We start from the raw sequence: 22588 nt of genomic DNA, 5'->3' as shown, positions 1-22588 counted from the left end.
ACTTACACGTACGCAATACTGTTACTTACACGTACGCAATACTATGTTACTTACACGCACGCAATACTATGTTACTTACACGTAAGCAATACTATGTTACTTACACGTACGCAATACTGTTACTTACACGTACGCAATACTATGTTACTTACACGTAAGCAATACTATGTTACTTACACGTACGCAATACTGTTACTTACACGTACGCAATACTATGTTACTTACACGTACGCAATACTATGTTACTTACACGTACGCAATACTATGTTACTTACACGTACGCAATACTATGTTACTTACACGCACGCAATACTATGTTACTTACACGTACGCAATACTATGTTACTTACACGTACGCAATACTATGTTACTTACACGTAGCAATACTATGTTACTTACACGTAGCAATACTATGTTACTTACACGCACGCAATACTATGTTACTTACACGTACGCAATACTATGTTACTTACACGCACGCAATACTATGTTACTTACACGCACGCAATACTATGTTACTTACACGTACGCAATACTATGTTACTTACACGTACGCAATACTATGTTACTTACACGTACGCAATACTATGTTACTTACACGTACCCAATACTATGTTACTTACACGTACGCAATACTATGTTACTTACACGTACGCAATACTATGTTACTTACACGTACGCAATACTATGTTACTTACACCTACGCAATACTATGTTACTTACACGTACGCAATACTATGTTACTTACACGTACGCAATACTATGTTACTTACACGTACGCAATACTATGTTACTTACACGTAAGCAATACTATGTTACTTACACCTACGCAATACTATGTTACTTACACCTACGCAATACTATGTTACTTACACGTATGCAATACTATGTTACTTACACGTACGCAATACTATGTTACTTACACGTAGCAATACTATGATACTTACACCTACGCAATACTATGTTACTTACACCTACGCAATACTATGATACTTACACGTACGCAATACTATGTTACTTACACGTACGCAATACTATGTTACTTACACCTACGCAATACTATGTTACTTACACGTACGCAATACTATGTTACTTACACGTACGCAATACTATGTTACTTACACGTACGCAATACTATGTTACTTACACGTACGCAATACTATGTTACTTACACGTACGCAATACTATGTTACTTACACGTAGCAATACTATGTTACTTACACGTAGCAATACTATGTTACTTACACCTACGCAATACTATGTTACTTACACCTACGCAATACTATGATACTTACACGTACGCAATACTATGTTACTTACACGTACGCAATACTATGTTACTTACACGTACGCAATACTATGTTACTTACACGTACGCAATATTATGTTACTTACACGTACGCAATACTATGTTACTTACACGTACGCAATACTATGTTACTTACACGTACGCAATACTATGTTACTTACACGTACGCAATACTATGTTACTTACACGTACGCAATACTATGTTACTTACACGTACGCAATACTATGTTACTTACACGCACGCAATACTATGTTACTTACACCTACGCAATACTATGTTACTTACACCTACGCAATACTATGTTACTTACACGTACGCAATACTATGTTACTTACACGTAGCAATACTATGTTACTTACACGTACGCAATACTATGTTACTTACACGTAGCAATACTATGTTACTTACACGTACGCAATACTATGTTACTTACACGTAGCAATACTATGTTACTTACACGTACGCAATACTATGTTACTTACACGTACGCAATACTATGTTACTTACACGTACGCAATACTATGTTACTTACACGTACGCAATACTATGTTACTTACACGTACGCAATACTATGTTACTTACACGTACGCAATACTATGTTACTTACACGTACGCAATACTATGTTACTTACACGTAGCAATACTATGTTACTTACACGTACGCAATACTATGTTACTTACACCTACGCAATACTATGTTACTTACACGTACGCAATACTATGTTACTTACACGTACGCAATACTATGTTACTTACACCTACGCAATACTATGTTACTTACACGTACGCAATACTATGTTACTTACACGTACGCAATACTATGTTACTTACACCTACGCAATACTATGTTACTTACACGTACGCAATACTATGTTACTTACACGTAGCAATACTATGTTACTTACACGTACGCAATACTATGTTACTTACACGTACGCAATACTATGTTACTTACACGTACGCAATACTATGTTACTTACACGTACGCAATACTATGTTACTTACACCTACGCAATACTATGTTACTTACACGTACGCAATACTATGTTACTTACACGTAGCAATACTATGTTACTTACACGTACGCAATACTATGTTACTTACACGTACGCAATACTATGTTACTTACACGTACGCAATACTATGTTACTTACACGTACGCAATACTATGTTACTTACACGTACGCAATACTATGATACTTACACGTACGCAATACTATGTTACTTACACGTACGCAATACTATGTTACTTACACGTACGCAATACTATGTTACTTACACGTACGCAATACTATGTTACTTACACGTACGCAATACTATGTTACTTACACGTACGCAATACTATGTTACTTACACGTAGCAATACTATGTTACTTACACGTACGCAATACTATGTTACTTACACGTACGCAATACTATGTTACTTACACGTACGCAATACTATGTTACTTACACGTACGCAATACTATGTTACTTACACGTACGCAATACTATGTTACTTACACGTAGCAATACTATGTTACTTACACGTACGCAATACTATGTTACTTACACGTAGCAATACTATGTTACTACACGTATGCAATACTATGTTACTTACACGTACGCAATACTATGTTACTTACACGTACGCAATACTATGTTACTTACACGTAGCAATACTATGTTACTTACACGTACGCAATACTATGTTACTTACACGTATGCAATACTATGTTACTTACACGTACGCAATACTATGTTACTTACACGTAGCAATACTATGTTACTTACACGTACGCAATACTATGTTACTTACACGTACGCAATACTATGTTACTTACACGTACGCAATACTATGTTACTTACACGTATGCAATACTATGTTACTTACACGTACGCAATACTATGTTACTTACACGTAGCAATACTATGTTACTTACACGTACGCAATACTATGTTACTTACACGTACCCAATACTATGTTACTTACACGTACGCAATACTATGTTACTTACACGTACGCAATACTATGTTACTTACACGTACGCAATACTATGTCACTTACACGTAGCAATACTATGTTACTTACACGTAGCAATACTATGTTACTTACACGTAGCAATACTATGTTACTTACACGTACGCAATACTATGTTACTTACACGTACGCAATACTATGTTACTTACACGTACGCAATACTATGTTACTTACACGTACCCAATACTATGTTACTTACACGTACGCAATACTATGTTACTTACACGTACGCAATACTATGTTACTTACACGTACGCAATACTATGTCACTTACACGTAGCAATACTATGTTACTTACACGTAGCAATACTATGTTACTTACACGTAGCAATACTATGTTACTTACACGTACGCAATACTATGTTACTTACACGTACGCAATACTATGTTACTTACACGTACGCAATACTATGTTACTTACACGTACGCAATACTATGTTACTTACACGTACGCAATACTATGTTACTTACACGTATGCAATACTATGTTACTTACACGTATGCAATACTATGTTACTTACACGTACGCAATACTATGTTACTTACACGTACGCAATACTATGTTACTTACACGTACGCAATACTATGTTACTTACACGTACGCAATACTATGTTACTTACACGTATGCAATACTATGTTACTTACACGTATGCAATACTATGTTACTTACACGTACGCAATACTATGTTACTTACACGTACGCAATACTATGTTACTTACACGTAGCAATACTATGTTACTTACACGTATGCAATACTATGTTACTTACACGTACGCAATACTATGTTACTTACACGTAGCAATACTATGTTACTTACACGTACGCAATACTATGTTACTTACACGTACGCAATACTATGTTACTTACACGTACGCAATACTATGTTACTTACACGTACGCAATACTATGTTACTTACACGCACGCAATACTATGTTACTTACACGTAAGCAATACTATGTTACTTACACGTAAGCAATACTATGTTACTTACACGTAGCAATACTATGTTACTTACACGTACGCAATACTATGTTACTTACACGTAGCAATACTATGTTACTTACACGTACGCAATACTATGTTACTTACACGTAGCAATACTATGTTACTTACACGTACGCAATACTATGTTACTTACACGTACGCAATACTATGTTACTTACACGTACGCAATACTATGTTACTTACACGTACGCAATACTATGTTACTTACACGTACGCAATACTATGTTACTTACACGTACGCAATACTATGTTACTTACACGTACGCAATACTATGTTACTTACACGTACGCAATACTATGTTACTTACACATAGCAATACTATGTTACTTACACATAGCAATACTATGTTACTTACACGTACGCAATATTATGTTACTTACACGTAGCAATACTATGTTACTTACACGTACGCAATACTATGTTACTTACACGTACGCAATACTATGTTACTTACACGTAGCAATACTATGTTACTTACACGTACGCAATACTATGTTACTTACACGTACGCAATACTATGTTACTTACACGTACGCAATACTATGTTACTTACACGTACGCAATACTATGTTACTTACACGTACGCAATACTATGTTACTTACACGTAGCAATACTATGTTACTTACACGTACGCAATACTATGTTACTTACACGTACGCAATACTATGTTACTTACACGTATGCAATACTATGTTACTTACACGTACGCAATACTATGTTACTTACACGTAGCAATACTATGTTACTTACACGTAGCAATACTATGTTACTTACACGTACGCAATACTATGTTACTTACACGTAGCAATACTATGTTACTTACACGTACGCAATACTATGTTACTTACACGTACGCAATACTATGTTACTTACACGTACGCAATACTATGTTACTTACACGTACGCAATACTATGTTACTTACACGTACGCAATACTATGTTACTTACACGTACGCAATACTATGTTACTTACACGTACGCAATACTATGTTACTTACACGTACGCAATACTATGTTACTTACACGTAGCAATACTATGTTACTTATACGTACGCAATACTATGTTACTTACACGTACGCAATACTATGTTACTTACACGTATGCAATACTATGTTACTTACACGTACGCAATACTATGTTACTTACACGTAGCAATACTATGTTACTTATACGTACGCAATACTATGTTACTTACACGTACGCAATACTATGTTACTTACACGTACGCAATACTATGTTACTTACACGTACGCAATACTATGTTACTTACACGTACGCAATACTATGTTACTTACACGTAGCAATACTATGTTACTTACACGTACGCAATACTATGTTACTTACACGTACGCAATACTATGTTACTTACACGTAGCAATACTATGTTACTTACACGTACGCAATACTATGTTACTTACACGTAGCAATACTATGTTACTTATACGTACGCAATACTATGTTACTTACACGTACGCAATACTATGTTACTTACACGTACGCAATACTATGTTACTTACACGTAGCAATACTATGTTACTTACACGTACGCAATACTATGTTACTTACACGTACGCAATACTATGTTACTTACACGTAGCAATACTATGTTACTTACACGTACGCAATACTATGTTACTTACACGTACGCAATACTATGTTACTTACACGTAGCAATACTATGTTACTTACACGTACGCAATACTATGTTACTTACACGTACGCAATACTATGTTACTTACACGTAGCAATACTATGTTACTTACACGTACGCAATACTATGTTACTTATACGTACGCAATACTATGTTACTTACACGTACGCAATACTATGTTACTTATACGTACGCAATACTATGTTACTTACACGTACGCAATACTATGTTACTTACACGTACGCAATACTATGTTACTTACACGTAGCAATACTATGTTACTTACACGTACGCAATACTATGTTACTTATACATACGCAATACTATGTTACTTACACGTAGCAATACTATGTTACTTACACGTACGCAATACTATGTTACTTACACGTACGCAATATTATGTTACTTACACGTACGCAATACTATGTTACTTACTGTAGGCATAGAGGAGAAAACTAGCGTGGACTTGCTTCAACTAGAAACCGTGGTTTATTATTTACAGATCAACGTTTCAGTCCAACCCACGGACCTTTCTCAGGACTCAGCGTGGGAAACATTTGTGAATATTCCTGTTTACTTTGAACATTTGTATCTCCGGAAACCCAACTCGGATACAGTATCTTACTCCGAGAGCAACTCGTGCACCAGAGTTTGGGAACATTAGGCTGCGCTTATAGCGCCCGGTGACACGACGTCGCTACTAAACAAATCAATTGAATCTGTCGTAAGCGCTTAAAGTAAGCGCGACGGCGACGGTGCGTCCAAATTTCACTGGCTTCAATTGTGACTGTTTCTAAACCAATCACAGAGCGCTGCCCTCCTCCTTGGTGACGTCACTGGCCTTGTCGCCAGCGACGCCGCTTAAAACTAAAGTTGAAATTTCGCCAGTGGCGCCGGGTGACGTCATCGGTCGCGTCGCCGGCACTATAAACGCGGCCTGAGGCATTTTTTTTGTGAAAGTGAATGTTTTGCCATATGTGCCGGACAAAATGAGCAGTGCGCATTATTCTGCCCTGGGACTGATCAAAAAATGTTCAAACTGACTTTTCTGTGTCCCAAATTTCCTAAAACTTTAGAAAGGGAACAGCTGTAACCACAGCTGGGGCGTATTCATTCATCTCTATGGAATTAGGGCTTGCTCCTATCTTTATTCCGCCTCACTTCCAGTAGGTGGCGCTGAGAAACCTACTGATAGTCACACCACATGGATGGATGCCAGTGCATCTGGGGCCAGACGTATCAAGGGTTAGGCAGGGATTATGATGCCGGCGTCACTGCGTGCGTGCGCGCACACGGCAAGCACTGTGCTGCATTGTGTAATGGGAGCTGCCCCTCTGCCTGTGCAACTGCCGGCAAAGGCTCGCGTTGAAGCGGCAGCGTTCTCGGCATACAAGAAAATCTGTGTTTCCAGGCGGCCGCTGTGTGACGTCAGCGCACGCGAGCTGGTTCAGCCAATGAGGGCAAACCAGCTTCGTGACGCCCCCACCACGCCCCCGCCACGTGTCTACAATTTCCTGCAGCCGAGTTCACAAGTCGCTTGGGCTGCAGGAGTGCGCGCACGGCGACACGCTCTTTCACACGCGGCCGCGCAGGGACCATAATCCCAGCCATAGGCTCCTCTAATATGCTTGCAACTGTCCCACATACCCTGATTCTAACCTGAAGTGGCACCGTAGTTTGCACAGACATATATACACAGTATGGGGCCTATGCAGAGAGCTGCGAATTTTCGAAATTCGCCATTTTTTGGAGATAATCGCGCAGAAAATGGAGATTTCCGAAAAACGCGCCAATTTTTCTTTTCTATTTGTAAAACTCGCCTCGCGGCTAGCGAGAACCGCAATCTCGCCAGTTTAAAAAATATCCGTATGCAGAGAGGCGCGAACGGCATCTAGCGGCTGTTCGCGCCAATAAAATGGCGCGATTGTCTCCGTTTTGCCTCGCCAAAAAAAACTGCCGCTCGCGGCCATTGCAAAGGGGAAAAAAAAGGCGCGAATTTGTTTTAACACATTTCTGAAGCGCGCATCTCGCCAATTTAAACTCGCCAGACGCATCCATGTTAAACATAGCAGAATTCGCACTTTTCTGCATATGGAGATTAAAACTCTCCAAAAAAGCTCCTTTTTATTAAATTCGCCAATTTTAAAATTCGCTGCTCTCTGCATGAGGCCCTATGTAGCATACAGCATATACAAATATTACTTGTGAGCACATTCACATGTCTTAGACAGGTCTGCAATCCCGCCTTTCACCATTATCCCCCAGCATTGCAGACCTGTCCAAGACATGTGACTGTGCTCACAAGTGATATTTTTATATGCTATACGGTGGAGGGTTTTTAGTCACCTTTTCACCCACCATAACCTTAATAATGTGTGGTGAAGACCTACTCATGTCTCATACAAGCAAAGCCAGTACAACCAACCTCACACTGATGAGAGCCACAAGGTCGAAACAGTCTGTCCTGTGAATGGGTTTATTGGCTTTGCATCTCATCCCAGGTTATGTTTAAAAGCTGTGTTTAAAGCAGCATGCATTGTCTTAAGGGTTTAACCATGTAATGTGGTATTGAGACAAAAGGTGGCACTGTGTGCTCATTTGCATGTAATTTCCCAGAATCCCGTGCTGCAGTGGAAGTACTGTATGCTGGGGATAATGGTGAAAGGCCGGGTTGCAGACCTGTCTAAGACATGTGAATGTGCTCACAAGCGATATTTTTAATATATATATATATATATATATATATAGCCAAGGTTACTGCACCCGCTTATGACGCAAAATATCACAGATTTCCCATAGGATTAAATGGCAGTGATAATGCAGAATGTTACAGAGTATCCCACCGTAACACAACAGGCGTTAAAATCGATTCATTTTGATCAATACAGATAATCAGTGAAGCTCTAATAAATGGGATCTACAGGAGAGGCCACAAGACCAGCAATAAAGGGACATCGCTGCATTTCAAGCTTGAATTTTAAAATACATTTTGAGTACCAGCATAAAGACGCCGGCATCTTGTGCGATTATATACACAGTATGTCAGTTACCTTGCGTCTGGGTAAAAACTTACTTTATGTTTAAAGTTAATCTGCCAGGTAAAATTGGAGGTGCAATATACAGTGTGTAAGCAGAGTGCAGTATGTGTAGGTGCAGTGTGTAAGCAAGTGCAGTACACAGCGTGTAAGCAGAGTGCAGTATACAGCGTGTACGCAGAGTGCAGTATACAGCGTGTACGCAGAGTGCAGTATACAGCGTGTACGCAGAGTGCAGTATACAGCGTGTAAGCAGAGTGCAGTATACAGCGTGTAAGCAGAGTGCAGTATACAGCGTGTAAGCAGAGTGCAGTATACAGCGTGTACGCAGAGTGCAGTATACAGCGTGTACGCAGAGTGCAGTATACAGCGTGTACGCAGAGTGCAGTATACAGCGTGTACGCAGAGTGCAGTATACAGCGTGTACGCAGAGTGCAGTATACAGCGTGTACGCAGAGTGCAGTATACAGCGTGTACGCAGAGTGCAGTATACAGCGTGTACGCAGAGTGCAGTATACAGCGTGTACGCAGAGTGCAGTATACAGCGTGTACGCAGAGTGCAGTATACAGCGTGTACGCAGAGTGCAGTATACAGCGTGTACGCAGAGTGCAGTATACAGTGTGTAAGCAAACATTAAAACAAATGTGTTGACGCCGTTGCGTGCGCTTATAGTAGGCGCGACGGCTTGATCGCGATCGCTGGAAATCACTTAAATTTGATTTTTCCAGTGACCGCAGCGTGACGTCCATGTCGCTGTCGCCGTCACTATAAGCGCGGCCTTACTATAATGTATTTAGTGCTCTCCCAGTGACTATATGAACAAGCGCAGTGATCAGTGCGAGACTGTCGTGGGATCCAGGAAGCTGCACCTATGTATATATGCTGCTGGCGGTTACAGAGACTGGGAAGGAAGTCCACTTACAGGTTTTTTATTTCACCCGGGTATAATGTCCATGCCATATTTACCTGTTCAAATGGACTTTTGGCCTTCAGTCCTTTTCCTCCAATGAAAAGCCAGGTGTCTCGAAACCCCACTTTCTTTGCATAACTGCTTCCCCAGCTGGTAAATATTTCTCTTGCTTGATCATTCAGTCTGATGAGGAAAGACATACAGTATATTTCTTAAAAAGTTTTTTTTTTTTTGTTCATTAATTTCATGTGTTTAACAAAATGTGACAATTGCCTGTGTGTACAGCAGGGGGTGCTGATTCAGCTACATCTATTGGTCCCATACAGTAAATTAAGTTTTTACCATGTATCGTTGGTAATCATAGTATGTTGGGAAACAGGGGGTCCCAGGAGATGAAATTACCACAGATCAGCTCCGAAGACCACTTCGTCATATATACGTTAAAAACCCAGACTAGACGAAACTTCTCCTTTACAGTTAGGTTTGGGAGAGGTTAATGTCCTGTGGTTACTTCCTTCTTTGTTGTGCGAATGCTTATACCCCAGAGTCCCTCTCCCCAGCTCCCCTTATCTTTATTGGTTCTCTGATAAGGGCAGGGTGAGATAATGGGAAAGAAAACACTTGATTGACAAACACACCCCCATTCAGTGGCCCCTAAGAAATGAAACTGTTCGGCTACGCAGGATTGCACCTTTAACACTGTGTACTGCTTGCTTATCCCCGCCACATACCCAGAGAGAACAACCCCATTGATAAAGGCTGTTGTGCTAGTTATGCCCGTGGGTGCCATGCGGTTGTTGCATTTTTGTTTCAGCGCGTTTGTTATCCTTTATTACACCTCTGCTGGTAGGGGATCGTGGCATGGCTGCCTCCCCTGGCAGAGCAGAGGTTGCTGTTTTTAATATAGCCCCGCATACTGTACATAGTTCCTTTATGCTGCTGCGGGGAAACTGCGCAGAACGATACTGCGCATTCTTTCCCTGCGGCTTCAGCTTTCATCTCCCAAACTGGTTTGTTTCGCTCTTGGGCTACGGCCCCAGTAATCACGGCTGCACATGCCGCAGCGCAGGAATGGGGGGGGGGTGGCAGGGGCGCGGCCATGACATCACGCCGCTGGTTCACCCTCATTGGTTGAACCTGCCGCCGCGACGTGGCCAATGCTCGGCCGCCTCACCAAAAGACAAAAATCTTGTCTTTTGGCCAAGGCGGTCGCGCTTCGCGACTTGTGTGCGCACGCACACGCTGACTGGTGGGGCCTGCCCCATAGACGGCTGTGCCTTGTGTGCGGTGCGCACGCTGTAGCGTGTGCCGCAGCGGCCACTGGGGACCTAGCCTTAGCGTTGACTCCTCTGACACGTATCAAAGTAATTGGCTAGGTGGCTTTGTGCCATTTGAAGAACCTGCTGGTTAATTCCCAAACTTGTAAAGGCGGGCAGGTGAAATAGAAACATAGGTTGTGATGGCAGATCAGAACCACCTGGCCACGTTGGGGAGGCCAACTCCAGTCCTCAACAGGTCAAGTTTTCAAGATATCCCTGCTTCAGCACAGGTGGCTCAATCAGTGGCTCAGTCGAAGACTGAGCCACTGATTGAGCCACCTGTGCTGATGCAGGGATATCCTGAAAACCTGACCTGCTCATGGCCCTCGAGGACTGGGGTTGGCCTCCCCAACACTATTTGATCATTGGCTTTTAAATGTATCTTAGCCTTATATCTATCCTACCATTTTTTGCATTCCCTTGCTGTATTGATCTCGACTGCCTCTGCCGGGAGGCTATTCCATTACTCTACTACTACCACCACCACGTCTATGAAGACGTATTTTCTCCCATTTTCCCGCACCCCGCCGCAATGATTAAACCTGCAGAAGGATTTCCCTTTAGGAATAATCAGTATTACATTTGCATTTTACTTTCGGTGACCATATTTTCCCTTGGGTCAAAACGGGACGTTTGCGCATGCGCGGTCGGCAACACAACCCCCAAAAAATGGGATATTAACTGAAGTTTCGGGGCACCGGGACAAACAACAAAAACGGGACAGTTCCGGCTAAACGGGACATCAGGTCATTTTACTACATACAGAACCATATTTGCAATACGACTTTCAATGACTTACTTTGTGGCTGGATCATCATACGATGCAAGGAACACCAAGGTACCCTCTGGTGTGGGATCTATGAACGCCATAAGATCCTTAATTTCTTTAAAACACACAGAAAAGACGATAACTATAGTGATGCAATCATATGAACAATTCATTTTTTTGTTAACAATTGAGTTTAAATGCTACATGACATACTGGGCCCGATTCACTAAACGGTTGTATGCCATAAGACACCTTTCAGCTCCTGAAGTGACTTGGCCATACGATGTCTGAGCGCTGCTTAATAAACATGGCAACTTGTTTGTGATATTATATAGGGGAATAACGTTGAGCGCAGCACGTAAAAAGATTTTTTTATTCTCTGAATGAAAAAGATGCAAACGTTGATAATTACTCATTTATAAATATAGAAAGAAGTGACAACCTACCGCCAGAATACATATCAAAAAAGCCCGTTTTCAAGAGGGTCCCATTGGAGGCTAAATAATAGAGAAAAAATGGAATTATTCCAGTTACCAAATTACAAAAAGTAGAATCACTTTGTCACCTAAAACATTGCAATGACTTTTTGCAGGATTGAAGCAGGGGTCTCCGGAGCTCAACTATGTTAATTTCAGCCCCGGGGACCCCCTGCTTCCGGAGATACTTACCTCCATAGCGGTGCTTGTATCTCAGCAGAGTTTATAGGTCCAGATCACGCGAGCCAATAGGAAGCCGCAGCAGATGACATCACGGCTTCCTATTGGCCCGCCTGACACCGGACGGTTAAACCGCCATTAGATTAAGGAACACAGTTTCTCTGACTGCTGAGATACCGGCACTGCTACGGAGGTAAGTATCTCTGGAATTAACACAGTTCAGCTCGGGAGATCCCCTGCTTCAACCCTGTAATAAAAAAAATATATATATTTTAAAGTGAACCCGTATTTCTGCTTCAACTGTGCTCTGGATCTGAGCATTAGTTCTTCAGTTCATTATTAGAGATGGGCAAATTTTGGGGGTGAATTTGGATCTGTAGTGGATCAGCCGGTTCATTTGGTCCATGGATTTCAGCCCATCAATCTCAAAAAGGGCGATTTGCGTTTTGTTGATTTTTTATTGTTACCATACACTCCGCGGGTTGGAACGCGTGGACGGATTGGCGGTTTGTATCCGCGGATTAGATTCTACAATTCCGTCAACGGGTTGTACCCAGTGGTGGTTTTTGATCAATCTGCGCGGATTGAAACCGCCGAAATCTGTGTGCGGATTTTACACCGCGAAATCGGATTTCGAGAGGGGAAAAATGCGAGAAAATCCAGGAAACGGACTTGGGCGAATTCGCCCGTCTCTATTCATTATTGCAGCTAGAGACGCGGTGTTAGGTCATCTGGTAATAAGGGGGTTAAAAAATCATTTCAACTAAAATGGGGATATTCAGAACTATCCCACATGTAATACCTAACCTCATGCCAAGCTATCTACTCGTTTTATCAAGCTGCTGACATGCAGTAAGAACGTTTCACAAGATAACGGGAAAATCTCGTCTTTTTGCAGCTTACCGTTCACGAACGCGAGGTTCAGCCCTCTGCCAATGTTATTTTTCACAGAGCTCATTAAGCTGAAATTGCAAATGGAAGAAGCTGAGAAGAAATAAAAGGGTAATATGCAATTGATACACTATGCGTGACTTATTCCCTGAGGGTTATATACCTGCCAACTGACTCCAGATCAACAATAATCCAGTCTGATCTTAGTATGACATCAAATCAGTGCTGGTAAATGGAAATACAAAACCAGGTTCGTTATTAAACATGGATTTAGATAGTATGTGCTAAAACCATCGACCAGCGGTGGGCCACTCCAGTCCTCAAGGGCCACCAACAGGCCAGGTTTTCAGGATATCCCTGCTTCAGCACAGGTGGTCCAGTCGTTGACTGGCCAACTCCAGTCCTCAAGGGACACCAACAGATCAGGGTTTTACGGATATCCCTGCTTCAGCAAAGGTGGCTCAATCATTGGCTCAGTATTTGAGCCACTGATTGAGCCACCTGTGCTGAAGCAGGGATATTCTGAAAACCTGTCAACAGGTGGCACTTGAGGACTGGAGTTGCCCACCCCTGCCACAGACACACACACACACACACACACACACACACACACACACAAATAACTTTATAATATCGTATTTATTCTACTTTACACAGGCAGAGCAATTTCTGTTGAAGTGTTAGAAGTTATTGTTACAACAATACGTGAGAAGTGTAATAAAGTAGAAAAGTACACAGCACAGCCATTTCTCACAACACAACGACAAAAAAGGGGTTATCGCGTATACGGCTATAAATGGAATCCTATCTAGCTGGTATTTTGTAATGTGGAAGCTTCTATACACATTAGGATGCGGTGTGCAAGATATATATTTTAATACATTTGCAACATTACTGCTAATCATTTTTTGTGCTAATTTTCTGACATTTTTCATTATTCCCAAGCGAATCTCCTAAAATACCATTTACTATATGTCCCTAACTACACAGGATATTAGAGTACATAGTATTAAAGCAGCAAAACAGGAAATCTTATGGGTTTTTTTTTTAACAAATCAGTTCTGTAATATTCGATAATAGTGACTGTATTTTTAAATTCAACTCTTAATGCCATTTTTAATGAGTTTTAATTAGAGATGGTCGATTTTTGTCCGCGGATTTCAGCGGATCAATCGCAAAAAGGGCGGTTCGGGTTTTGCAGCTATTTGTATTATTATTGCCGATACACTCCGCGGATTCCGCAGTCCGGTGACGGAATAAATCTAATGGCGTTTTTTGATGAATCAGCACAGATTAAAACCAACCAAATCCGTTTGCGGATTTTACACTGCGAAATGGATTTTGCCCGTCTCTAGTTTTAATATTCTGTACTGGGCATCCTTTGGCTTCTATAGCAGGTTTAGCACACTTCCGCAGCCGTGCGAGATCTGTGTCACACTTTCCTGTTTGTGATAAAATGTTGCCAATGTTCCCAGCAGTTTGAGCTGCAAACTACAACAATAGGCAATGTTACTTTAGTAATATCAGGATACATTGTAGCTGCCGAGTTACACTGACTGAAGGATTGATTGGAACGGAAAGGCGGCCATTATGCTAGTCACACAATCAGGATGTTTATAGATGTATAACAGGAGCACCAAACGATTGCCAGTTTAGGTAAGAATGTGGAATTATACATTGTCCCATGATTTACATATACAAATAAGAAAAAGAAGAAAAGGTCGGCGGGATGTAGTATTGCGGGGAAAATTATTCTGTGAATCTTAAAAAGGTGTCAACAGGGCCTGAGGTATTACAGTACTTTATACAGAACTCATTTTCTCTCTCTTCTCAATCTGCGAATTACTAACCAATCTTTAATTTTGGATACACCTATCTTTATTTATTTTTTATTAACACATTACAGTTGGCACAGTTTGTGACGTCCTGCAAATTACTGTAACATTGAATCTGAGTGTGTAACATAATCCAATTTTATGCCTACGGAGAATGTTAACCCATGGAGTGCCTGGGAAGGCCTGAACGCATTGCTCTGCTCTGCAATACGCTGCTGAGCTCTCTGCGCGATATCATCGGTTCTCAGTTCAAAACTGAGAAAGAAGTCCTCCTTCAGTATTTTGATTTGAGAAGCAGAACAGGCACCATGGGACACAATTAAACCTACTCATCCCAATCATTTTTTTATTGTTTAATGGGTGAACATGGGATAGTTACTTGTAATGTACTTATAAAGGGCTTGCATTACAGCCGGTAAAGGCGTATAATACGCGATTTAAAGCTAACAAAAAAAACATTTTCGGGGTTTCTGCATCCTTTGGAAGTAAATAAAAATACCACGTGTGGTGCATTAACACTTCCCAGACAGGTCAGCAGACCCGCCTTTCCGCATGATCGCGTAGCTTCCGCTGCAGCTAGGGATTCTGGGTAATGACATGTAAATGAGTGCACTATGTCACTCTGCGCTGTATCGCACAGCATTACAGCACAGCTTGGGTTAAAGAAGCGTATCCTTTTAAACAACGATTTCTTTTTTGTGTTACGCTGCAGCACTGCAAACATACACTACCTATGTGTATTATTTCAATTATTTTTCGTTTAAAGCTTTTTTTCTTTAAAAGATGCAAACTGGTGGGCACATCCCGCACTTTTCTCAGCCCCGAGGACCCGCTGGTTCCCGGGTTACTTATCAGTGAAATTACCGGCATTGCGTCCTGGTTCTTAAAAGGGATTTAAATCTCTGTCCAATCGAAATCTCCGACTGATGATAGTAGCTTGCTATTGGCTCAATATTTGGCAGCCAGTTTGATTCCTCTGGAGGGAGATTTACACCATGTAACTTCACATGTGAGTATCTCGGGGGGAGGGGATCTCGGGAGCTTCAAATAGCGGGGTTCAGCACCATGGGTAAACAAACAATTGCTGCTCTAAATCTGCAGGAACTTTCTCTCATAAGAAGTCATATTTTGCTATATGAATTTCTTCAGTTAAAGGGGTAGTGTACAATTTCAAAGAAGCCATTTCTAAGAATACCAAAAGATCATTTTCATTTTGTGTGCATGCTTCAAAAGTGGGTCTGTGCCTCACACAAATAATACACCAGAGTTTAAATAAACATTTTATTGCATGTTTTTGCATCACAAATGTAATACAGTTTTGTGGGGCAAAAGTTCTTGTGAATTTCCTCTTTTAGCCGATTGCAAAATGTTAGCCAAATCGTGTCTCAACCCTGGTAATTAGTAATTATTTCATACTCTGCAACATGCCACATTGCTAACTATGCAAATACATGTACTAAAACGTGGCGGTAATCCATGCAGGCAAAACATCTGTTATTTAAGGATTATGTGATGCTGCACAAGGAAATGCAGCCGGCTGACAGAATGTGTCTAGCTGAACAGTGACCTTTTTTTGTAGAGCTGCATTTGACATCCTGGTAACAAGAGAACAAGGATATACACTGGTCATATGTTTTTTTTTTTTGGGTGTGTGTTTAATTCTGGCTGCAACTAACAGATAAAAAATAACCCCTTACTGTCCACTGGGCCCCTCGAAGAGCAAGTGTGTTACATTTGGAAGGTAATTCTATATACACATAGGAAAGATCGTTTTTTTAATTTGATTTTACAAGATCTGAGCTTCTATTTTATTGTGAAACAAATATAATCACTGCGCTTCTCCATGTAAAGAGCATGCAGCTAGTGAAGGAAATGGCCATACAAATGTGCAAAACAGAAAGTGAATCCCTGCGCTTCTCCCATAGGGATAGCAATCAATGGGGAATATATATATATATATGTATGGTATAAATACCTATAAGAAAAAAGGAGACTTTTGGTAAATACCTATAAGAAAAAAGGAGACTTTTGGTATACTCTATTTTATTGTGAGCTTGCTAAGTCTGTGTATATTTTATAGTGGGTGAATCATTTTGAAGTCTAGCCATGTCAACACATGGGAAGTCTTTATGATGCCTTATCACATTTTTCGCTGTTGTTGTTTAGTTTTCCCCATTGGTTACCATCTCCTAATCTCTCTAAATGAATGGCTAGGATTTATCCCAATTGCCTCAGACAACGTAATAATTCAGGAACAGTTGATAGTTCTCTGACCCTTTGGCCTTTTTTTCACTGAACCTTTCTATCACAGATACTTAAACCTTTTTTTATTTTTTACACATTTTAAATTAAAGAGTGATTTCTGTTCAAAGACAGTGCTTACTGTTTGAGATTTCATCAAGCTATCATCATTTAATAATAACATTTTCACCCTGTGAAGGTTATCAATAATAATAACAATTGTTTTTTCATACATATCATTTTGCGCTGCCTGTAGCGATTACAATCTAAAGTTTTGTGGCTCAATCTTGGGCAGGTCACTTTATGTCCTTGTGCCTTACTGTAGGTCAGTGGTGCTGAAAACTAGAGTTGAGCACCACGGTCCTGAGGCACAGGGAGATAAAGTGACCTGCCCAAGGTCACAACGAGCTGCCCAAGGTCACAACGAGCTGCCCAAGGTCACAATAAACTGACACCAGGATTTGAACCAGACGTCAAACTCTGTGTCATTGTTTTCAGAGTCCGGGTGTTTACTCACTGAGCCGCTCCTGCCGCCCTAGAATAGGTTGTTGAACAATGGCCATCGTTCACTAAGCGCTCATGCTGGCTAATCGCACCCCGGTCCGACATTAAGTGCCAGTGACTTGAATGGTAGTTGACGTCGGATTGAGGTGTGATATCCATATCGCCCCTTATTGAATCTCGCCCCATATGCACATATACTTACATTTTGTCGTCCAAGCATATAGAAGGTCCAACAACGCTGGCCGCTCCACTGATCATCCTAAATGCAAAGTAATCACTTGGGCAATTTTTCTCAATTCCGCACTTATTGTGGGGCTTTTTCACGTCTAAGATAAACAAACCACAACGTCAGAGAAGAACTCAAATATACTTTGCAACTGTAATAATATATAGAAATCTCTCATTTTAAGGGGTTCCATGGAGTCACAACATATTTGCAATGAGATTCCCTGTTCTGAAAACCACTGTATCTCGTCAGTTTCACTGTCCCGATCATGCAGGCCAATAGGAAGCTGCAACAGATGACATCACGCCATCCTATTGGCCCGCGGGACATTTAAATGTTGCCATTGTAATAATAATAACTTTATTTCATATGGCGCTTCCCAATTACAGCACAGCGCGCGGTACGCAGCACATAGGAATGTTACAGGCACAGTCCCTGCCCAGATAATCTTACAGTCTATGTTTTTGGTGCCTCAGGCACAGGGGAGATAAAGTGACTTGCCCAAGGTCACAAGGAGCTGACACCGGGAATTGAAGCAGGTTCCCCCGATTTGAAACACGGTCTCATTGTTTACAGAGCTCACTGAGCCACTGCTTCTCCATTATGTTAGACACACAGTTTCTCTGCCTGCAGAGATACCGGCACCGCTACGGACGTGCAGTACATATCTATGGAATCGGGGGTGCCCCGGAGCGCTGAAACAGTTTCGGCGCTATAATCCTGTAATAATTGTTTCTTTAAAAAAAAAAAAAATGAAACCTGTATTGCTGCTTTAATTCCAACAAAAAAAAAAAGGAAATGTGATGCAAAAAAGCGCTAATGGGAATGTATACAGTAAACCCTGCTATGCGGGGGAGCCCTAATTGGTAGGAAGGCAGCCTGGTGGAAAACTGAAGCACAATCAGATAAGACAGCATAAACAAAAATTGATAAAAGTTAATTTATTATAACTAAAAAATGATAAGATAGATCTTGTCCTATCTTATCATTTTTTAGTTATAATAAATTAACTTTTATCAATAGCTTTGCTTTAATGTTGTTTGTCTAGTTGTGTCTGTTTGTCTTGTCTCCTTGTGGCAGCCAGTTTGCATTTATATGTCTGTGTAATCTGTATAGCTGTGTTGCACTAAATTTCTCTCTCCTTTCATTCCATGTTCCACTTCCCCTGCATGAAGTCCTAACGGAGCACCCAAGGATTTAGTGACTGTAGATCATCTTGGGACTGGGACTATTTCAACTGGACTTCCATCTATTTTGGACTCAGTAGGCGCCGGTATCTCTTTTTGTTTATTTAATTCCAACAGTCACCAATTTGTGCCGGCTTTGAGCTTAGATTGGCTCCCTAACTTCACGTGAAACTGCAAATTAGCTGTTAGAAAAACAAAGGTTTTACTTACGTTCTGTCTCTTGGGATCTCTTATCTGTATGGAAGAATTAATATGTTACAAGTGGCTGATAGCAATCTTCAGGCATATTTAATGACAAGAGACATATAGTCCCCCAGCACTTAGCTGTAACGGCCACCTCCTTGCTGCCACCCTCCTTCTCATTCTGAATTGCAGCGTCAAGGACGTCACCAACGTTGCCATGGTAACGCGATGTCATTTGGCACCGAGACACCGTGTGACGTCCCATTGGTGATGTCCGCTGCGTCATTTGACGCTGCGATTCAGAATGAGCATGCAGGTGGCCGCCACACCTAAGTGCCTTCCCATTAGGCCCTATTGACCCGAGAGCGCAGCAAATGTACTGTATATGGGGGCGGACATTTTTGCCTGCCATAAATTTTGCCGCCGAAGGCCCCGGGCCTAATGGAAAATCCATCACTGCATATAGAGTATAAGGTGGGAAAATCCAACTAGACACTGTATATAAAAAGGAGGGCTCTCATTATGGGTATTAACGGTAGAGATGTGGGAAACTTTCCAAAATGCACTCGCAAGCTTTTTCACTTGGGGGAGGGGTGGGGAGGGGGGGGTTTACTCGATTCTTGACGAACCAGTTGACAGAACTTGTAAAGGCTAAAAGTTTCTCAGTAATCGCACATTATCCACCATCAATTGGCGGTTTTCCCAATGAACCGCTGCTCGCTCACATTAGATCATTAATATAGATTTAAAAAAATCCTCCTACGCGTTTCACATCACTGAGTGCTTTCGCTTTACGATTGTATACCTTCTTGAACTATATGGCCAGAGGCATTGAACACACAGCATAAAAAATGCAACACAAGAGGAAGAGAGAACACCAGAGACCCGGGTAACACATAGGAGCTACGGAGATTACTTCCGGTTAGGCAAAGAGTCGGTGTCATTAATTATTAATGCCTTACTTATCGGTTGAACTTTATGACCTTTCTGATGACACTGTATGTAATAGTTCTTGAGCACTATACACGCAGCTGTGTTTGTAACTTGGATCCGCTCCAGTAAAACCCATATTTCAGGCTCCGGTTGGGAGTTAGCAACATTAATTCAAATACTTCAATACTTCAAATACTTGACGAATTCTGACTGTGCTGTGACTCAGCTCTCACTGATTCACACCTTTGTTTCACGAAAAGGAACCAAATTTGCTTGGTTCACGAACTCTGCTGGAAGCTTTGCACATGTTTAATTAAAGGTTTCTTTTACTTCCTTGAGTTAATGTTTAGCCATTTATAATGGTTAAGAAAGAGCCATGTAAGGAGGTAAACTGTGTGTCATCCTTTATACCTGTGTATTTCAACAGGGGTTCCTAGGAATCACAAAAGGGTTCCCTGCAATTTTCAGGTCAAATACAGAAGAATTTACAATGCATCTGATCTCAGACGCGCTATTAGAGAGGGTTGGGGTTCCTTATAATGAATCTGATCTCAGACGCGCTATTAGAGAGGGTCGGGGTTCCTTACAATGTATCTGATCTCAGACGCGCTATTAGAGAGGGTTGGGGTTCCTTACAATGCATCTGATCTCAGACGCGCTATTAGAGATGGTCGGGGTTCCTTACAATGCATCTGATCTCAGATGCGCTATTAGAGAGGGTTGGGGTTCCTTACAATGCATCTGATCTCAGACGCGCTATTAGAGAGGGTTAGGGTTCCTTACAATGCATCTGATCTCAGACACGCTATTAGAGATGGTTGGGGTTCCTTACAATGCATCTGATCTCAGACACGCTATTAGAGAGGGTTGGGGTTCCTTACAATGCTTATGATCTCAGGCGCGCTATTAGAGAGGGTTGGGGTTCCTTATAATGCATCTGATCTCAGACGCGCTATTAGAGAGGGTTGGGGTTCCTTACAATGCATCTGATCTCAGACGCGCTATTAGAGAGGGTCGGGGTTCCTTACAATGCATCTGATCTCAGACGCGCTATTAGAGAGGGTCGGGGTTCCTTACAATGCATCTGATCTCAGACGCGCTATTAGAGCGGGTCGGGGTTCCTTACAATGCGTTTGATCTCAGATGCACTATTAGAGAGGGTTGGGGTTCCTTACAATGCGTTTGATCTCAGACGCGCTATTAGAGATGGTTGGGGTTCCTTACAATGCATCTGATCTCAGATGCGCTATTAGAGAGGGTTGGGGTCCTTACAATGCATCTGATCTCAGACGCGCTATTAGAGAGGGTTGGGGTCCTTACAATGCATCTGATCTCAGACGCGCTATTAGAGAGGGTTGGGGTTCCTTACAATGCATCTGATCTCAGACGCGCTATTAGAGAGGGTTGGGGTTACTAAGAATTTCAAAATATAATTTTAGCATTCCTTAACCAAAAAAAGGTTAATAACAACTGATCTGTACCTTTTATACAATGATTATTAAAGTAAACAGGTCTTGTTTATTGTGGACATTACCACGCAATGATCAGGCTGAATTACTTTTCATTTCCATTTTCATATCTGTTTTTAGCATAGAACAAACACTGCATTTTGTTGTATTAAAATATGTATTTTATACTGAAATGAGCTATGTATGTATATCTTTATTTATATAGCGCCATCCATCTACATAGCGCTTTACAGCAGTAATACACGTGACATCATAAGAATAAGCGCAAAAGTAAATGTCAATCTTGGATCACAGGTACTTTGTAATGTCAAATTCTCTGCTCCTCCTCGCCACTTCTCAATGTTACACTACTTACACTGAAAGCGCCCATTCTTCAGCAGCAGTCGGGAGATTGTTTATCACAAAATGCCATTTCATAATGCTCCGTAGTTTACCTG

At 41.2% G+C, this 22588-nt stretch overlaps 1 protein-coding gene across 2 annotated transcripts in view; it reads right to left on the bottom strand.

Moving 5' to 3' along the window:
- FAM3D (FAM3 metabolism regulating signaling molecule D) overlaps window positions 1–22588 on the bottom strand; it is a 53163-nt gene that overhangs the window by 1291 nt on the left and 29284 nt on the right. For both annotated transcript variants that reach the window (XM_075574802.1, XM_075574801.1), the window contains 6 exons: window positions 19777–19800; window positions 18356–18479; window positions 13586–13644; window positions 12473–12523; window positions 12057–12141; window positions 9995–10121 (listed from right to left, as the gene is read on the bottom strand). In XM_075574802.1, the coding sequence (XP_075430917.1) occupies window positions 9995–10121; window positions 12057–12141; window positions 12473–12523; window positions 13586–13644; window positions 18356–18479; window positions 19777–19800 (470 nt within the window). The remainder of the gene's footprint in view (window positions 1–9994; window positions 10122–12056; window positions 12142–12472; window positions 12524–13585; window positions 13645–18355; window positions 18480–19776; window positions 19801–22588) is intronic.

Source organism: Ascaphus truei, chromosome 17, assembly GCF_040206685.1.
Source record: "Ascaphus truei isolate aAscTru1 chromosome 17, aAscTru1.hap1, whole genome shotgun sequence".
Lineage (NCBI taxonomy): Eukaryota > Metazoa > Chordata > Amphibia > Anura > Ascaphidae > Ascaphus > Ascaphus truei.
Note: the sequence above shows the minus strand (reverse complement) of the source record. Positions and strands in the feature narration are given on the sequence as shown.